Here is a 19156-nt window from a genome sequence, read left to right on the forward strand (position 1 = left end):
GCCCAGTCTGAATGGAACTTATTAATATTCTAGGAACTCCTCTATAAAGTGGGATCAGTAAATATCTGTTATCTGAACAGTTTATTGCTATTCCAGCTGAAGATTGCACAGCCTTCTCCTATAAGTAATTTTTTGGTAAATAATACTGTTTTTAATAGTACCAATCATAATTGTAACACTAATTTTGCCACTATACAAAGTATTTAAGTGTCTCAAATATCAAAACTTTGTAGCGTTATTATCTACATTTGTTATTTAATAATCACAAATGTGGAATCTGAATCTGTGTTCCTACATGCCTTTTGGAAAATCTTTTAGCATTTTTTGAGCCTAATTTTCTTGCTTGCAAAATGGGAGATGAAGAAGGTGGAAGGTGGCATTGTGGATTAAATAAAAGAACATATATAAGTGGCTAGTATAGAGCTTGGCACCCAGTTAGGTGCTAAATGGATATTAAAATTAGGTATTCACAGATAATTAGAATAAAATGCCAAACAGATGCTATTATTGACATTCATCTCCCAAAGCCTAATACCTCTTTAATTTTATCTTAGTAACTCCTAAATTTTATCTGAAAGTCCTGATTAAAGATACAAGATGCAATGTAATTTAATTAATGAAGGAGAGTAAAATAGCAGAGATTATACAAGAGGAGAAAATTAAAGAGCACCTTCAGAAGCTACTTGGAATAGTGGATTAAAGATGGCAGAGCCAAGCAACATGCAGTTGAATTCTTTCATTTACTGCTTTTGTAACATTGGACCCATCACATAATGTCTCTGATCTCATTTATAGAATGGGCTTAATAATACCTCTTTGTTTTTATTTGTTTTGCTATGTTTTTGATGATTAAAGGTAGCATCTTTTAAACCTAGTTCAGTGATGGCACCTAGTAGGCGTTTATAGAAAGAAGCTATTTTTAATATTTTTATAGTTACATCTAAGGTAAAGACAACATGGACTTTATAGAGGAGAGTAAGTCAAATTTTCCATTTCAGAGTTTAGCTTAAAATGAATCTGTAATGCTTATAAAAATCACCCTCAGAAATAAGTCAAGATAGTATATTAAAACAATAAATTGGCGAAATAGAGATATTACATAAATGTACACTCTGGTGTATATACAAAGTTCTTCTATTATTTTATCCCATAGATATTTATTAGGTACTTCTCTTTTTTATATAACACTAGGAAGATGCTAAAGGGAAAGTAAAAGAAATATAAGACACTGTCTTTACCTTTCAGTTCTTGTTAAACTGGACCTACACATTAAAATATTAGACAATACATTAAAATACTAGATGATATATTATTCTGTATTGGAGAAGAGGAAAGTCACTGCTATCTAGAAACTTAGGCAAAGTCCTTATTGGCCTTGTTGGGATTGAACAGGATTTGATAAGTGGAAGATTAGATAATGTTCATTTTAGAAATTAGGGTAGGTTGGAGGATGAAAGAGGGGGCATAGAATAGCATGAACTGATGACTCAGTGTCAGGAAGATAGTACAGTTTTTTTTTATATATATATAAGACGGACCTAGCTAGCATGTAAATTCTTACTGGAGAGACATGTGTATAAGACCAAAGCCCACTTAGGAAAAGTGAATCTTGAGTATAGAAAGCCTTGAAAATTGAGCTGGATCACAGGGCGAGGGGTTGTCAGCCATGCAGGGATAGGAATTGATACAACCTTAAAAAGACTGTATGAAATAGAACCATACTTTTAAAAATTATACTTTAGGAGAGTTATCCTATTATTACAGCTAAAGGGTACTATAGTGAAAGTATTTTCAAATCATCATATTCATAATATTTTGTTAATCTGATTATAAAGAAATTCACTATTGGTTAATTATGAAAGATTTTGTTTCACAGTGTTGTGTTCCATTCCCACAGTACTTTCTTATTTGCACAAATGATCTTTAATCATTTAATTAGTTGTTCCTTACCTTATGAACTTTGAGGTACCTTTTTGAAATTGAGATGGGAGGAAGGTAAGCGACCTTCATAACATTACACAGCTAGCCAAAAGGCAGCACCTCATTTAGGATACACAGAACTTGCTCAATGAATTCTACTGAAATGATTGAAAATGTATTTCTAACTACAGTCATATGAACTATTTTAAACTCCTCACCCTTAATAATATTTTCTTTTAAAAGAAGAATTCTAGTTTATGCACCCCTTGAGGATAGGAATTATGTCTTGCTCATCTCTGAACCACTATATTGCTGCTCAATAAATATTTATTTATTGATTAAAAATCACTGAATGCAAGGAACTGTTTGATTTATACCTCTTACAAACAGTTTTTGAGTGCCTACTGAAATGAGGAATGAGGAAGGTCAGTTTGATTTGGCAACTCAAAAGTTATGGATGACCCTAGAGAAAATACATATGAAAGTAAGTTGGCTCAGGAATGGACTATGGAAATTGAAAAATAAGTTGGTCATGAAAAAGAGGAGCAAAACAGAGACCAGTTTTTCAAAAATGTTCTGATTACATAGAGGCCAAAAGAAGTTTTATTTTTTGATTGAGGTAGGCCAGGTATTTAGGCTGAGAAGAGAATGTAATGTAGAATAAGATAATTTGGCACAAGAAAACAGAGCCAAATGATAAAACAAGCTTTTAGAAAAAGCAGCAGTTGATGGGTTTAAAGAAAGGGAAAGGTTTTGTCTAGGACACAAGAAAGGCATGCTTCTTCCTCCAAAAGAGGAAGGAAAAGGAGAGAAGGGGAAAAAAAATGAAAAGACAAGTTGAAAGCTGAAAGGAGGCTGAACTATAATTCTCATTTTTAAAAGAGAAGTAGGGGTGTTTTTTCTGGTCCAAGAACTGCTTGGTTTAGAATATATGAAAGAACAACTATTGCTTCTACATATTTAGAATAGTGATGACTTCAATTTTTCTGTATATAGATTCTTATCACTGTTTTGCATTTTTAATCTGATTAGGTACTTCTATTCAGTCAACACTTGGTGCCAATGGAGTGATATTAGACAACCAGCCTGTAGTCAAAAAAAGGCGGGGAAGAAGGAAGAATGTAGAAGGTGTTGACCTCCTCTTTTTTAACAGAAATAAACCACCTAATCATGTAAGTAAACAATACTTAAAAACTATTGACCCTGGAGTCCAGAATTCAATCCTAGTTAATATACCAATTGTTTTTGGATGCTTTTTTAAAAGAATAAGGAAATTAGAAGCACACTGTATAGTTTTAAATTGTATGTCAGTGAAGTCTGACGCTGGTCAAGGCTTGTGAAAATTTTAAATTTAAACAAATGGCAGAACTTTCAGCAACAACCTACTTTTTTTTCTTCAATAATAATTGAATTATTTGCTTCACTAGAATCAAAATTAGAATGGTAAAGCATGGAAATAAAAATTTCATTTGGTGATTTTCTGCAGGTTACTCTAGGCATAACCACCTCACAGATTTCTACAGGCATAAATCCATCACTGTCCTATACTCAACCTCAAGGAATGCCTGATACAGAGAGTCCAGTTCCAGTTATTAATCTTAAAGATGGGACAAGACTTGCAGGTGATGATGCACCGAAGAGAAAGGATTTGGAAAAATGGCTTAAGGAGCACCCAGGTTATGTGGAAGATTTAGGAGCTTTTATCCCTGTAGGTGAAACCTTAAAAATTTTGGTGTATTTTATTTCTATGATGTTTCAAGAATTAAAATGATGAAACATAAATTCTCATTCACTTATGCTAAATATATATTTTGCCTCAGATTTAGGAAAATTAACAGAAAAAAGTTATTGGTATGTTTCCCATAATATAATACAGTGTCATTTTCCCTTTTTCCATGTAACAAGTATTTAATAAAAATCACCTCCAATTTACCGAGTTCTTTTAGGCCCAATGAAGGTTTCAAATGATTAAAACATGCAGTCCTTTTCCCTCTAGGAATTTACTTTAAAATAATAATAATGAACCACAAATGCTCCAATCCCTAGAATGGTCTTGTATTCTTTATATATGTTTAGGGCCAATATTTTACATTGCTATTGTTGAGGAGAAACAATCTGATAGTCTAAACAGAAAGACTCCACCTAGTCTTTAGGTACTCTTTTCATATACCTAGTTTTCTCAAAGGATACCATATATTCTCAAATATGCTTTTATTTGATTCCCTTTAATTTTAAGAAAATGAATACCAAATAATGCCTTTATAATTATGGGGGGGGGGTCACTAAGGATGAAAATTCATAGACTGAATACTGCACTTTTAAAAATAATGGGAATCATTAGTTTAATCCTATAGATTCTTAGCAAATTAACAAAATAACATTTGTTTATTCACTTACTGAATTTTTATTGAGTGACCTCTGTGTGCTAGTTACTATTTTAAGAGATTGCGGATATTAACAGTAAAAAGATAAAGTTCTTGCCCTCATGGCCCTTAATCTCTGAAGGATTCTCACACCTTTCTCTTACATCTGTAATGAAGTCTTAGATTTTTTTGTTAACTCTTCTAGCTATTCATTATTTTTACTGCAAATAAACCTTTTATCATGCTGTTTTGAATAATTTTATTATTAAGTCTTAAAAACCATTTTAAAAGTAGCGTTTGTTGCGGTAAAGAATGTAAGATGATCTGTTTGGCTTCCCAAGGGTGCTTTACATCTCTGACTTCCTGGACCTTGCACTCTATTGTGGCATCTCTAAAGCTAAATAATTGTAACATGCTGTACAAGTGTACCTCAGAGATGTTGCGAGGTCAGTTTCAGGCCACTACAATAAAGCAAGTATCATGAAAAAGCCAGTCACATCAATTTGTTGGTTTCCTGGTGTATATGAAAGTTATGTTTACACTATACTGTAGTCTATTAAGTGTGCAGTATTATTATGACTAAAAAATAATGTACATGCCTTAATTGAAATTTGACATAGAGACATAAAGTAAGCAAATGTTTGAAAAACGGCACCAATAAACTAGCTCAGTGCCGGATATGGCTTCTTAATCTGGCTCTGCCACTTGCTGGCTATATGACCTTGAGGAAAATAACCTCTCTGCATCTTGATTCCCCATCTGCAAAAAAGGAATACTTCTTTTTAGCATTGTTGTGAGGATTACATGAGAAGAGATTAAAAAAAAGCATTCTTGAGATGAAGAGGAATAGAAGCCACTAGCACAAATTATATATTGTGTCAAAGCCCAGGGAAAGTCTGATAAGTTTATAAAACAGGAGAAAAAGTAAAGTAACTGTCTAGTTTATAGGAAATAGCCCCAGCAATATTGGTAACCCTTCAAGTATCAATCTCCAGGAATTTCATGGTCTTGAAGAGCATTTAAGGAATGAGTCCTTATTTCAGGATCCAATCTAAGGACCCTACTTTCATAAAGAACCTCAGCTATGATCGTTATGGTTGACCTTCAGTCATCATTAAAGAACAAAATGGTTTTTTACATGTATAATTTGGATCAACTTACTTGGATCAGCTCATTTTAAATATTTTGAGTAGTTTCACGCAAGTGAGGATTTTAAAACTCTTTCTTTGTCTTTGTATTTTAGAGAATGCAGCTTCATGAAGGGAGACCTAAACAAAAAAGGCATCGTTGCAGAAACCCTAATAAACTCGATGTTAATAGTCTCACTGGAGAAGAACGAGTTCAGCTGATTAACAGAAGAAATGCCAGAAAGGTTTGTGTATAATTGTTACTAATTTTTTATACTGGTTCAATATTTAAGAGATCTCTAGAACACTATTTCATCATGTGGTATTTTCTAGCAAAACTGAACCCAAGCAGATTTGTGGGGGAAAACATGAACTATAGTTTCAGGCAATCTAATACCAAATTCCTCGTCTTCTCTCCCCACTTGCATTGCTTACAGCTTCTGGCTTCAATGCCTTCCTCTCTGTTTCTGTGGTTTCTCTCTCTTTTCTCTGTGTCCTTCTCTCAACTTCTCTGGTTTTTTTCTCTCAGCTTCTCTGGCTTTCTATGTCTTCTGTCTTTCTGTTTCATTCTCTAATAAAGGACTCCCTTAAGAGGATTAAGACCCACCTGGGGCAGGCCTCAACTGAAATAATCTAAGAGGTCCCATCCACAATAGGCCCACACCCACAGGAATGGATTAGCTTTAAGAACATACTCTTTGGGGCTGCATACAGCTTGAAACTATCACATGGATTGTCATCCCTGTACTTATCTTCTTGTTTTATTGATTGATGAATGGTAAAAGTTAAGGTTTTTCCAAAGTCTGTTTCTGAACTAAATATGGCTCAATGTTTGTTTCCTCAAATTGTTTCTCTTTTGTGTTTGGACTGGTACAGGTCTCTTTTATCCTGTAAAGTAAATTAGAGAAGACGTGTGACACCCTTTTGTAAATTATAGCTTTGACCTACTGATGTTTATTCTGTTAAGCAAACAAACAAAATTCTTATCTATTTTGTTTTTGTCTAACAAAAATGAAAAAATGACAAATTTCTCGTTGTATTGTTTCACTAACAAAGTAAGTTACTTACATGGGTCATGTTAATTCCTTAGTTCTGCATTGTTCTCTGTTAAATGCCCTACTACCAGAATAAAAATACATAAGAGCTTTGGAATATCCCAGAAAAAAACAATGGAATTGGAAAACTCATAAAACAAACAGTTTTAATATTGTGTGCACCACTTTATTAAAATTAATATAATTTTGTAGAAGTAGCTTATTAGATTTTGTTAGTACCTTAAACTAATGTCATAGATGGTTTAGGTAAAGAACAAGATGACATTTGTAGTAGTATTTTACTTAATTTTGTGTTTATATAGATTGTGTTCCAAATCTTTGCACTTCATCTTATACCAAAAACTAAATATTATGATTGAATTTTTAAGCAGCTTTATTCACACATGGTACAGTCCATCCAATGTATACAATCAGTATATTCACCAAGTTGTGCATTCATCACCACAATCAATTTTAGAACATTTTCATTGCTCCGAAAAAAGAAAACCCCATATCCCTTATATTCCCCCTATTATTGACACTCAGCATTGGTATGGTACCTTTGTTATAGTTGGTAGTGCATAGTTCACATTAGGTGTTTTCTTGTTTTGTTTTGTTTGTTGTTGTTGTTGTTTTTAACCATATACCAACCTATTATTAACACCTTGTAATAGTTACATACATTTGTTTTGGTTTTGGTTCATAGAAGAACATTCTTAGCTTCTCCTGGGGACAAACTCTGGATTACGTATCTTAGCTTCTCTCCAAAATGTCTCTCTCAGCTTCTCCAAGCATCTGGGACTATGTTGGCTCTGAGCGCTCTCTTTGTCTCTTAGCTTCTTAAGGAGTCAGGTAAATTAATTAAGACTTACCTTGAATGGGCAGAGTTACATTTCCGCAGAAATAATCTGATCAAAAGGTGTCATCCACAGTTGGGAGGGTCATATCACCATGGAAAAATCTAATCGAAGGTCTCACCCACAATGAGTCTGCTCCCAGAAGAGTAGATTAAAAGAACATAGTCTTTTTATGGTGTCCATAACAGATTCAGGGCTCCTCTTACATTCTTTTGGATATGGATAGCCAGTTTTCCTGCACCATTTGTTGAAAACCCTGTTCTGTCCCAGCTGTGTGGACTTGGCAGCCTTGTCAAAAATCAGTTGACCATAAATGTGTGGGTCTGTTTCTCAACTCTCATTTAGGTTCCATTGGTCAATATGTCTATCTTTATGCCACTGCCATACTGTTTTAACCACTGTAGCTTTTTAATGTGCTTTAAAGTAAAGATGTGTGAATGCTCCAACTTCATTTTTCTTTTCAAGATGTTTTTGGCTATTGAGGGCCTCCTACCCTTCCAAATAAATTTGATACTTGGCTTTTCCATTTCTTCAGTGTGGGCCATTGGAATTTTGATTGGGATTGTGTTGAATCTGTCAGTCAATGTGGGTAGAACTGGCATCTTAATGATATTTAGTTTTCTAACCCATAAACATGGAATATCCTTCCATTTATTTAGATTTTCTTTGCTTTCTTTTACCAATGTTTTGTAGTTTTCTGTGTACTGGTGCTTTACATCTTTGGTTAAGTTTATTCCTAGATAAATGATTCTTTTAGTTGCTATTGTAAATGCAATTTTTTTTCTTGATTTTGTCCTCAGATTGCACATTTACTAGTGTATAGAAATGCTACAGGCTTTTGCATGTTGATCTTGTGTTCCACCACTTTGCTGAATTGTTTTAGCTTTGTTGTAGATTTTTTGGGACTATTTTTTTGGGGAAATTTAGAAATGTAGGATCCATGTTGTCTGCAAATAGTGAAAATTTTACTTCTTCCTTTCCAATTTGAATGCCTTTTCTTTTTCTTGCTTAATTGTTCTGGCTAGAACTTCCACTACAGTGTTGAATAGCAGTGGTGAAAGTGGACATCTTTGTCTTGTTCCAGATCATAGAGGAAAATCTTTCAGTCTTTCATCATTGAGGACAATGTTAGCTGTCAGTTTTTCATAGGTGCCCTTTATCACGTTGAGGAATTTTCCTTCTAATCCTGTCTTTCATAGTGTTTCATCAAGAAAGGATGCTGGATTTTGTCAAATGCCTTTTCTATATTGAGATGGTCGTGTGGTTTTCCCCCTTCAGTTTGTTAATTAATTGATTTCCTTGTGTTGAACCACCCTTGAATACCTGGATTAAAACCCACTTGCTCATGGCATATAATTCGTTTAATGTGCTGTTGGATTCGATTTGCAAGTGTTTTTGTTGAGGATTTTTGCATGTATATTCATTTGAGGGATTGGTCTGTAATTTTCTTTTCTTGTAGTATCTTTATCTGCCTTTGGTATTAGGGTGATATTGGCTTCATAGAATGAGTTAAGTAGTGTTTCCTCCTCTTCAACTTTTTGGTAAAGTTTGAGCAGGGTTAGTGTTAATTCTTCTTGGAATGATTGGTAGAATTCACCTGTGAAGCCATCTGGTCTTGGGCTTTTCCTTGTTGAGAGGTTTTTGAAGACTGATGCAATCTCTTTGTGATCGGTTTGTTGAGGTCTTCTCTTTCTTCTAGAGTCAATGTAGGTTGTTTGTATGTTTCTAGGAAATTGTTCATTTCATCTTAGTTGTCTAATTTGTTGACATATACTTCATAGTATCCTCTTATGATCTTTTTTTATTTCTGTGGGGTCAGTAATAATGTCTCTCCCCCTCATTTCTGATTGTATTTGTTTGTATCTTCTCTTTTTTGTCAGTCTAGCTAAGGGTTTGTCAATTTTATTGATCTTCTCAAAGAACCAACTTTTAGTTTTGGTGATTCTATTGTGTTTTTTTTGTTCTTTTTTAAATTCAATTTTATTGAGATATATTCACGTACCACACAGTCATCCAAAGTGTGCAATCAAATATTCACAGTACCATTATATAGTTGTGCGTTCATCACCACAATTAATTTTTGAACATTTTCATTACCGCAAAAAAAAAGAATAAGCATAAAAATTAAAGTGAAAAAGAAGACCCAAAACATCCCATTCCCACCATCCCTCCTTATTATTCATTTACTTTTTGCCCCCGTTTTTCTACTCATCTGTCCATACACTGGATAAAGGGAGTGTGAGCCACACAGTTTTCATAATCACATGGTCACACATGTAAACCATATAGTTACACAATCATCTTCAAGAAATCAAGGCTATTGGGTAGTAGTTCAACAGTTTCAGGTATTTCTTTTTAGCTATTCTAACACAATAAAGACTAAAAAGGGATATCTATGTAATAAATAAGAATAACCTCCAGAACGTCTTCTTGACTCACTTTGAAATCTCTCAGTCACTGAAACTTCATTTTATTTCATTTTTCTTCCCCCTTTTGGTCAAGAAGTCTTTCTCAATCCCTCGATGCTGGGTCCTGGTTAATCCATGAGAGTCATGTCCCACGTGCCATGGAGATTTACACCCCTGGGAATGTGTCCCACATAGTGGGGAAGACAGTGAGTTTACCTGCAGAGTTGGCTTAGAGAGAAAGACCACATCTGAGGAATAAAAGAGGTTCTCTGTGGGTGACTCTTAGGCACAATTATAAATAGGCTTAGCCTCTTTTTGCAGTAAAAAGCTTCATAAGGGCAAGCCCCAAGATCGAGGGCTTTGCCTTCTAAACTTGTAGTCCCCAATGCTTGTGAGACTATCAGTTTTTCCCCAGTTCCTCAAGGGAGCCTTACAAGTACATTTTTATTCTCTGCCCAGATTACTATGTGGTGTATCAAGCCTCCACACTAACCTTCACAGCTAACCAGATCTCACTCCCTAGTCTCAGTTTCATGTAATTATGATGTTTGAATAAACTGACCATACAAGTTGAATTAAATAGTGTGCTACAGAAAATATAGATTTTGTCACCAAATAAACAGTTCTTCCTTTGGTCTCAAAGAGAAGTTGAAGTTTTAAAATACTTTTCTCAGTATAATCACATAATTATGCATTCACCACCACAGTCTATATGAGGACATTTCTATTTCTTCCATAAAGAAATAAGAGGAGAAAAAATAAAAAAGGAAAAAAAAAAAGGCAAATAAAAAAATAAAAGAAAAAGTAAAATAAAAATAAAATACAGTACAATTAGAAGTTCAGAAAACAGCACCAACACCTAGAGTCCAATACCTCTCCCTTATACCTCCCTCTTATAGACATTTAGCTTTGGTTTATTGCCTTTGTTACAATTAATGAAAGCATATTACAAGTTACTTTTAACCATAGACTCGGGTTTGCATTGATTTTAGTTTTTACCCAATACCATCCCATTTTCAACACCCTGCAAAGTTGACAGTTATTTGCTCTCCCTCATGTAAAACATTCTTGTATTTGTACATTTTATCACAATCATTGACCACTCTAGGTTTCACTAAGTTACACAGTTCCAGTCTTTATCTTCTATCTTTCCTTCTTGTGTCATACCTGCCCCTAACCTTCCTCTTTCAACCATACTCACAGTCATCTTTGTCTGGTGTACTTACTGTATTGTGCTACCTCACACTATTGTGCTACCTCACAGTATTGTGCTATTCATTTCTGGATTTATACAATCAGAATTCTCTCTTTATCTTCGGCAGTTGACACTTTGCTTAGTCTGTGTCTTGAAGCAGTTCTATTTGGATTTATTCTGTTTGGAGTATGTTGTCCTTGGATATGTATGCTTATGTCTTTCATAAGAGTTGGGAAATGTTCAGCCATTATTTCCTCAAATAGTCTTTCTGCCCCTTTTCTCTCCTCTTCTCCTTCTGAGACACCCATGACGCATGTGTTTGTGTACTTAGTGCTATCATTCAAGTCTCTGAGACCCTGATAAAATTTTCCATTCTTTTTTCTATCTGTTCTTTTGTCTGTTCAAATTTGTGGGTCCTGTCTTTTAGGTGCTGATCCTTTCTTTTGCCTGTTCAAATCTGCTGTTGTGTGCTTCTAGCATATTTTTTATTTCATTTGTTGTGCATTTTATTCTTGTAAGTTCTGTTATTTTTCTTTGAGTGCTTTCAAATTCTTCTTTAAGCTCACTCATTATCTTCTTAATATCCTTTCTCTCTTTAGCCATATTTTTTTCATTTATCTCCTTGAATCAGTTTAGATTTGTTTGAACATCTTTGATTAGTTGTTCCAAATTCTGTATCTCCTCCAACTTTTTAATTTGTTCCTTTGGGCCATATATTCCTGCTTCTTAGTATGGATTTTAATTTTTGCCAATATCTAGGTAAAGATAAAGAGAGAATTCTGTCTAGGATGAGATTATTCTGAAGGTTGGTTTCTCTCTCTTGTCTAGGATTTCGTTGTTGACTGAGTTTGTGTTAAGACTTTTCTTTGACACTTTGTTTGCCAGTATTTCCCTGTCCAAATAGTCCAAGGACCCACACTAGGGGCACAGAACTGTTTCAGAGGGCCCTGGGGAGAGGGTTAGGAAAGATGCCAAAAAGCCTTTCTTTCACTCTCCAAGGGTGTGTGCTTTCCTGGTCTGTCCAGAAGATGGTGTGCTTCTGCAACCTATTCCCCACAGCCCTAAGAAGGTAGGGTATTTTTAGCCCTCTGGCAGCTCTGCCTTGGACTCTGGTGGAAACAATGGCACAGGAGTGCCTGTCTGGGAAGGGCTGAAGGAGCAGGACCCAACTATCTAAATTTGCCAGCCAATACCTGGAATAGTACTGGACCATGTCCCCTTCTATTACTGGGTAGGAGGGACTTCCACAGCCTTCCCAGTCCATAGCAACCTGCCAGACAGTGACCAGGTCAACCCAAAGCTGCTTGCCTCGAGGGTGAGCATGTGTGCCAGGAGCTGAGGTCAAGCAATTTCCTCATAGTTTTTCACTGCAGTTTCTCAGTCTATTTGTCCTGCTCTTCCCTGGATGCTGTACAGTACTCCTCTGTTCTCCAGACCCCCAAAATGGTTGTTTTGGACAGATTCTGCCTGTCCATTAGCTATTTTTCGAAGAGGAGTGAACCTTGCAACTCCCTTTTCCACCATCTTCCTAGAAGTCTCTCCAAGACCATGGATTTTTAAGACCTGCCTTTGAATCTTGACACTGTCCTTATCAGCTGACTTTAGGCACATTATATAACTTCTTTAGGCTCAGTTCCTTTGTATGCAAAGTAGAAATATTATTGTCTTACAAGGCTGAGATGAGAACTAAATGAAATTATATAAAGCCCTTAGCACAACACATTGAATATAATAACAAAAACAATTTATATTTATTATGTGCCAGGCACTGTGCTAAGGCACTTGAATTTTCTCATTTTCTTTTCGTATAACCCTGTGAGGGAATTATTGTTGCTATTCAATTTTATAGATTAGGAAACTGGGGCTCAAAGAGGTTTACTATTTTGCTCATGTTTGCATAGCTGGTAAGCCTGCCCAAAGGGTATACTCTTACCTAGATTATACTGCCTATTCAGTACAGTAAGTGCACAGTAAATTGTAGTTATTCATTTTATTATTCTAGTTGCTCTATTTAAAGCATTTAAAATTTCTATTACCACATGTGTAAATAGTAAATCAATAGTCCTTATGGGTTGTAGCGGTCACTTTTTTTTAAATTCAGTTTTATTGAGGTATATTCACATACCATACAGTCATCCATGGTGTACAATCAACTTTTCACAGTACTATCATATAGTTATGACTTCATCACCCGAATCCATTTTTGAACATTTTGTTTACACCAGAAAGAATAAAAAACAAAAGAAAAAAATTACACTGAAATCATCCTCCCCTTCCCACCCCAATCTTCACTTAGTCCCTGTCCCCATTTTTCTATTCATCCATCCTTACACTGGGTAAAGGGAGTGTGATCCACAAGGTTTTCACCATCACACTGTCACCCCTTGTAAGCTTCATAGTTACACAATTGTCTTCAAGAGTCAAGGCCACTGGGTTGGAGTTTGATAGTTTCAGGTATTTACTTGTAGCTATTCCAATTCACTAAAACTTAGGAAGGGACATCTATATAGTGCATAAGAATGCCCACCAGAGTGACCTCTCGACTCCGTTTGAAATCTCTCAGCCAGTGAAACTCTACTTTGTTTCATTCTGCCTCCCCATTTTGGTCAAGAAGATGTTCTCAGTCCCACGATGCTGGGTCCAGGTTCAGCCCTGGGAGTCATATCCTGCATTGTAGTGGTCATTTTTAACATCATTGTTGAATGTGGTTCAGAAAACATTTTTTTTTTTTTAAATAAACTCTGTAGAACACAGAATAAAAGCAAGACAAATCACTTCCATCCTCACTAGTGTTTTTGTTGTCTAAGAACCTATTTTTCATTTACAGGTTGGAGGCGCATTTGCTCCACCTTTGAAAGATTTATGTAGATTCCTGAAAGAAAATTCAGAGTATGGAGTAGCTCCTGAATGGGGAGGAGTTGTTAAGCAATCTGTGAGTATTTCACAAATAGTAACTTAGTCACACCATTTTTAAAATTAGATACCGTTTAATTATATCTTAGATTGAACTAATAAAATATTCCATACACATGTGCCATTGTTTTTTAATTCACAATTTTTATATCACTAGAACATGTTGCAAATTTCTCTGATATTTGTTGAGTTAAAATGCAGAATACACACACAGACACATACACACTGGCTTGGTTTTATTTTAATTTTTAAGATACTATTTGAACAATACCAGAAAGAATAATCAAATATAGGTGGACAGAAAAATAGGTGTAAGAATATTCATCATGGTATGGTAGGGGAAAATTGGGAATGAACTAATGGTTCATCTATATATTGGAAAACTATGCAACCATTCTAAGAATTAAATCTTAGAAGAACATCTATGACAAGAAAAAAGTTCTCAGTATATTAAATTGGATAATACTTAAGGTCTTGCCATGGTAAATCCTAACCACGTAGTAAATAATGAAGAAATAATAGCTGTTATTTCTGCAGATGTCTGAATCTAAAAGGCAGGCTATAAATTGTGTTCAATACAACTCTATTTTTTGTTTTATTTTAGATGAGAAGGCGGGAAGAATTTTACAATAAATGCACAGGGGGAAAATGTTAACAATGGTTATGTCTATATGATTGGGTTATGGACAATTATTTTCTTGGTATTTTTTTGTTGGTCATGTTTTCTGCAAGAGCCCTAATACATTTGTAATAAAACAAATAAGTTGATCAATTCAAAACAAGGATAAAAGGTAGTTCCGTGAGAGTCTTTTCTCAAACCACTGTTTAGAGATGCACTGCCACAGTTGGTAGCCACTGTGCATGTGAAGGTATTCAGCACTTTAAGTGTGGGTAGCCTTAATTGAGATGACTTCTAAGTGTCAAATACATAATGGATTTGGATTTCAAAGACTTAGCTTTAAAAAGAGTATAAGATGTTTTATTAATAATGTTTATGTGGCTTACATGTTGAAATGATAATATTTTAGTTGTATTGGGTTAAGCAGACTGTATTACTAAAATTGTCACCTATTTTTTTACCTTTTTTAATGTGGCTACATTCATAGGTGGCTTGTATTATAATTATATTGGACATTGCTGTTTTAGAGATTCTCAACACCTGAAACTTCTAGGAGTTTTAAGCCCCCAGAAAATCATGGGAGAATTGCATAGCATAGATTATTCTCCACTGTTGTGAAATTGATGATTCCAATCTGTAAATGCTACTGCTGTTTTGAGCAAAGGCATTTTTTTCTCTATGTTGAGTACCTTGTTCAGCTTGACCCTGCCTTGGTACTACCGTGTTTATTCCCATTGTGACAATCAAAAGATTTTAGCCTTAACCTTTTCCTCACTTCCCCCTCCTTTCCTCATTGCTATTCCATATTAAAAGAAAGCCACTTCTTCTATCTTTTGGAGCAAGTGGTGATGTAAAACATATAAGGGTTATGTATTTCACTCATGAAAAAAAATGTCTCTGGACCTATTGTTTTTTAGAACTGGTAGACAGACTCATGGCTCACAATGTGGAAGGAGGCCAGAGGCCTGTTTCTAATCTCTTATTGTACTATGGAATGAGAAATGGAAGAGCAGCTTAAAGTCTCTACTTAGGATAAAACGAAATTAGGTGATCTCTTTCATAATTGATTATTTTCTATCCATATAGAATAAGTTTATGAATAATTACCTATTTTTAATAGGCTGTTTGTATGACAAGATACTGATTTTATTTTCTTGTATCTGTTATTAATAAGTATATATTTATTTTAGGGATTTCTTCCAGAAAGTATGTATGAACGTATTCTCACTGGTCCTGTTGTGAGAGAGGAAGTAAGCAGGAGGGGGAGACGGCCTAAAAGTGGAATTGCAAAGGCAGCGGCTGCTGCAGCAGCTGCAACCACAACCAGTGTTTCAGTCAATCCTTTGTTAGCCAATGGATTACTTCCAGGTGTGGATCTCACAACTCTTCAGGCCTTACAACAAAACCTACAGAACTTGCAGTCGATGCCAGTAACTGCAGGACTTTTGGGAGTGCCTGCTAGCCAGTCTTCTGGAGGAGAAGCTAAAAACATGGCTGCAGTGTTCCCCATGCTGCTGTCAGGAATGGCTGGATTACCAAATCTGTTGGGCATAGGAGGACTCCTGACAAAGCCTACAGAATCTGGATCAGAAGAGAAAAAGGGAAATGACTCTAAGGAGCTAGAAGGAAAAAAAGAAAGGACAGAGAGCCAAAATTCAGAAAATGGTGGAGAAAACTCAGTGTCAAGTTCTCCTTCAACATCCTGTACTGCTGCGTTAACTACAGCTGCAGCTGCCAACCCGTTAGCTCTTAACCCTCTGTTACTATCTAACATACTTTATCCAGGGATGCTTCTCACTCCAGGCCTTAATCTTCATATTCCAACTTTGCCCCAGTCCAATACTTTTGATGTACAGAAAAACAAGAACAGTGACTTAGAATCATCTAAGTCTGTAGAAATAAAGGAAGAAGATTCCAGAGTTAGAGATCAGGAAGACAAAGAGGGAACTGAACCAAGTCCTCTCAATGAAAACAGCACAGATGAGGGTTCAGAGAAAGCTGATGCTTCATCTGGATCTGATAGTACATCGTCATCATCCGAGAATTCAGATTCTAGTAATGAAGACTGATTCTCAGACTTTGCACTTAAATTATGAACTAATTTTTGGATTTTTTTCCTTTACTTATTAATTGTAAAATTCCCCAGTGTGAGTGCATCAATAACTTACTGACCGAACATTTCAGTTATTTGTTTAGAAGTGCAAACGGCTTCCAGAGACATTTTGCATGTAATATTTCTTAAGAGTCATAAGTTTCTGAACTCGTATGTACTATCAAATACATAAAGGTGTAAAATTACAACAAAAGGCATTATAATTTTGTTGGGGGTTAATTTTATGAAAATTATGCTCAATAAGAGTTGTATATTTAATATATTTGCAGTGAACACAGAATACTTTATGCATATTACTGATTTAATTTGAATATAGTTTTACAGCCTCCTTGACACCTATAATTTACAGATCAAAACTCAGCAATAATTTGGGCAGCTAATGAATGTCATGAAAGCTGTAGAATCTACATCACCATCCATTGCTTTAATTACATGAAAATGCTCTAGTGTTGTGATACACTGCTGATGTTTCCAATTCAGGTACAAGTGTGTTCTAAAGAAGAAATAAGTTTCCCAATCAGCCAATTTAACTGGCTACCTGTTACCTCAGCTGAGTTAGTTTAGGAAGTTTACATTCGTTTCTAATTCTATACTTGTTTTCAGGGGTTTTTTAAATGCATCCTATATATCATGTTAATCTGGCAAGAAATATGACTTGCTTTTTGCTGAGCTTAACTCTGATTATCAGTGAAGGCAAGCCATAAAATAATCCTATGTCACGTGACTTTGGCACTCTATAAGACCTACTTAGTTTTAATTTTTCAAAGTTTGGCCTCCTATTAGAAATAATCATGTCACAGATGAATAATGTCTGTCTCTAGGGCTCAGAAAAGGCAAACTGATAAATGTCATTGAACTTTCAACACAGCATACTTCATGTAAAAGAAATTGTCTGATTGTTTTATTTGTATAGATTTCTATTTGTGTTTTATGTCATGGAAATCTTCTCAAATTAACAGAAAATAGTGGTAAAGTAATGTGCAGATAGTCTGAATTAATTTTGAGTTTCTAGGTGTAAGCAGACTAAATGTTTCCCAGAATCAGTGTTGGGTTATCAGTTTATATAAAATAGGCTGAGTTGCCCATTTTGAAAATGCACTTTGAATATCCTCAAAAAGATGTACAAATTATATCTGCAAATCACACAAATGAAGCCCCAGGCTTCTGTTCAATTCCGTAGCACCCTTGACCATGTAAAATTTGTCTGATACTTGATTTGTGATACAATTTCTCCTGCTTAAGCTGCTATTATTCTGACAAGGTAGAGGTCCAGGTTCACCTTCATATACATTTAAAACAATTAGGAACTGAAGTGGACTTAAAAATATTACTTACAGTCTAAGGAGAGACAAATGTTAGCATTTTTCTGTTACTCAAATCAGTGATAAAGATTATGAGGGGATAAATTTAGGGAAAAAATTAGCAACCTTTTTCTTTCCCACTAAAAAAGTAATTTCTCATATATTTTGATAGAACAGTGTTGCTTTGTCATGAATTGAGCAATTGTATTGAGTTTTACCAAGACCTTTACCAGTAAATTATGTTTTTGTATGTAAAATAATTAACCCCATTAGCGAAACAGTGTTATGTATTTACAAAATTATATAAGTTCCATTAGGATTGTATTGATTTTTGTATTTTCCCAAAATAGTACTTTGAATTGATGGTCCTTTATGCAGTGTCTTAGCAATAGTAATTTAATGCCCATCCAGGAGAAGTGGGTAGTGATTCTTCATCATGAAAATGATATATTACATATTTAGTATCTTCCCTTTGCAGTATTGCACTTTTGTTTAACTAGAATACACCTACAAAATAGCCAAAGTTTTTCAAACACAGTTAACTTAGTTTGCCGGTGGAGTATTTCAACACCATCCATTTTTCCCTTCCTTCCCTCTAGTTCCCATATGATCTATATTCTCTTCTTTCCCCAAATTTAAAAAAAAAAAAGAAAAAAAAAGAAAAAAGCCCTAAAGTCACTAAAATCTAATTTATATCAAATTTATGAGATAAAGTATTTTCCTAATTATGGTCAAGTGAATTTGGTTAACATCCTGGTGATTCTCTTTATATGTAATAAGGCAATTACAGTTTTCAAAGCATTAAGGTTAATATTAACTTTAAATATTCTTGGGTTTCAAGACACTTTTAGTTAGTATTGATTAAGGAAAAGTTGTCCAGCCAGCAGCTAAAAAAAAAAAAAAAAAAAGAAAACTTGCAAATATGTATTAAGGGTTATAAGCAAAAAAAAAAAACAATAGAATTACATAATACTAAAATTACAGTTGAAAGGATATCCATGTATGTGTTGGTAGTTACTGAAAAGAATTATAGCTGTTATTGCCTTGTATTTATAGCCCTTGTTTCAGGTTTCATGATCGAAGTCTTAGTCCAATTTTTTCTTTTGGACATTTGCAATATTTACCGGTTGTGTTCTGTGTAGTCTGAATTTGCTTTCTGTAGTTGAGCAAACGTCTTAAAAAGTCATTTGTAATTTATTAAATTACTTTCTATGATGTTCTATAGAGCAAATGGAAGTTTAATTATTTTTTATTAAACATATTCTTTGACTACCCATGATGTCAGCCTCTGTACATGACAATTTCA

At 34.7% G+C, this 19156-nt stretch overlaps 1 protein-coding gene across 7 annotated transcripts in view; it reads left to right on the forward strand.

The window, feature by feature from the left end:
* Positions 1-18790, forward strand: part of CHD9 (chromodomain helicase DNA binding protein 9) — a 284977-nt gene extending 266187 nt beyond the window's left edge. For all 7 annotated transcript variants that reach the window (XM_037816043.1, XM_037816042.1, XM_037816041.1 and 4 more), the window contains 5 exons: positions 2953-3092; positions 3407-3628; positions 5527-5655; positions 13732-13836; positions 15627-18790. In XM_037816043.1, coding sequence (XP_037671971.1) covers positions 2953-3092; positions 3407-3628; positions 5527-5655; positions 13732-13836; positions 15627-16505 — 1475 coding nt within the window. In that variant the 3' untranslated portion in view covers positions 16506-18790. The remainder of the gene's footprint in view (positions 1-2952; positions 3093-3406; positions 3629-5526; positions 5656-13731; positions 13837-15626) is intronic.
* The last annotated feature ends 366 nt before the right edge of the window (positions 18791-19156 follow it).

This window comes from Choloepus didactylus, chromosome 22 (genome assembly GCF_015220235.1).
Source record: "Choloepus didactylus isolate mChoDid1 chromosome 22, mChoDid1.pri, whole genome shotgun sequence".
In the NCBI taxonomy this organism is placed as follows: domain Eukaryota; kingdom Metazoa; phylum Chordata; class Mammalia; order Pilosa; family Megalonychidae; genus Choloepus; species Choloepus didactylus.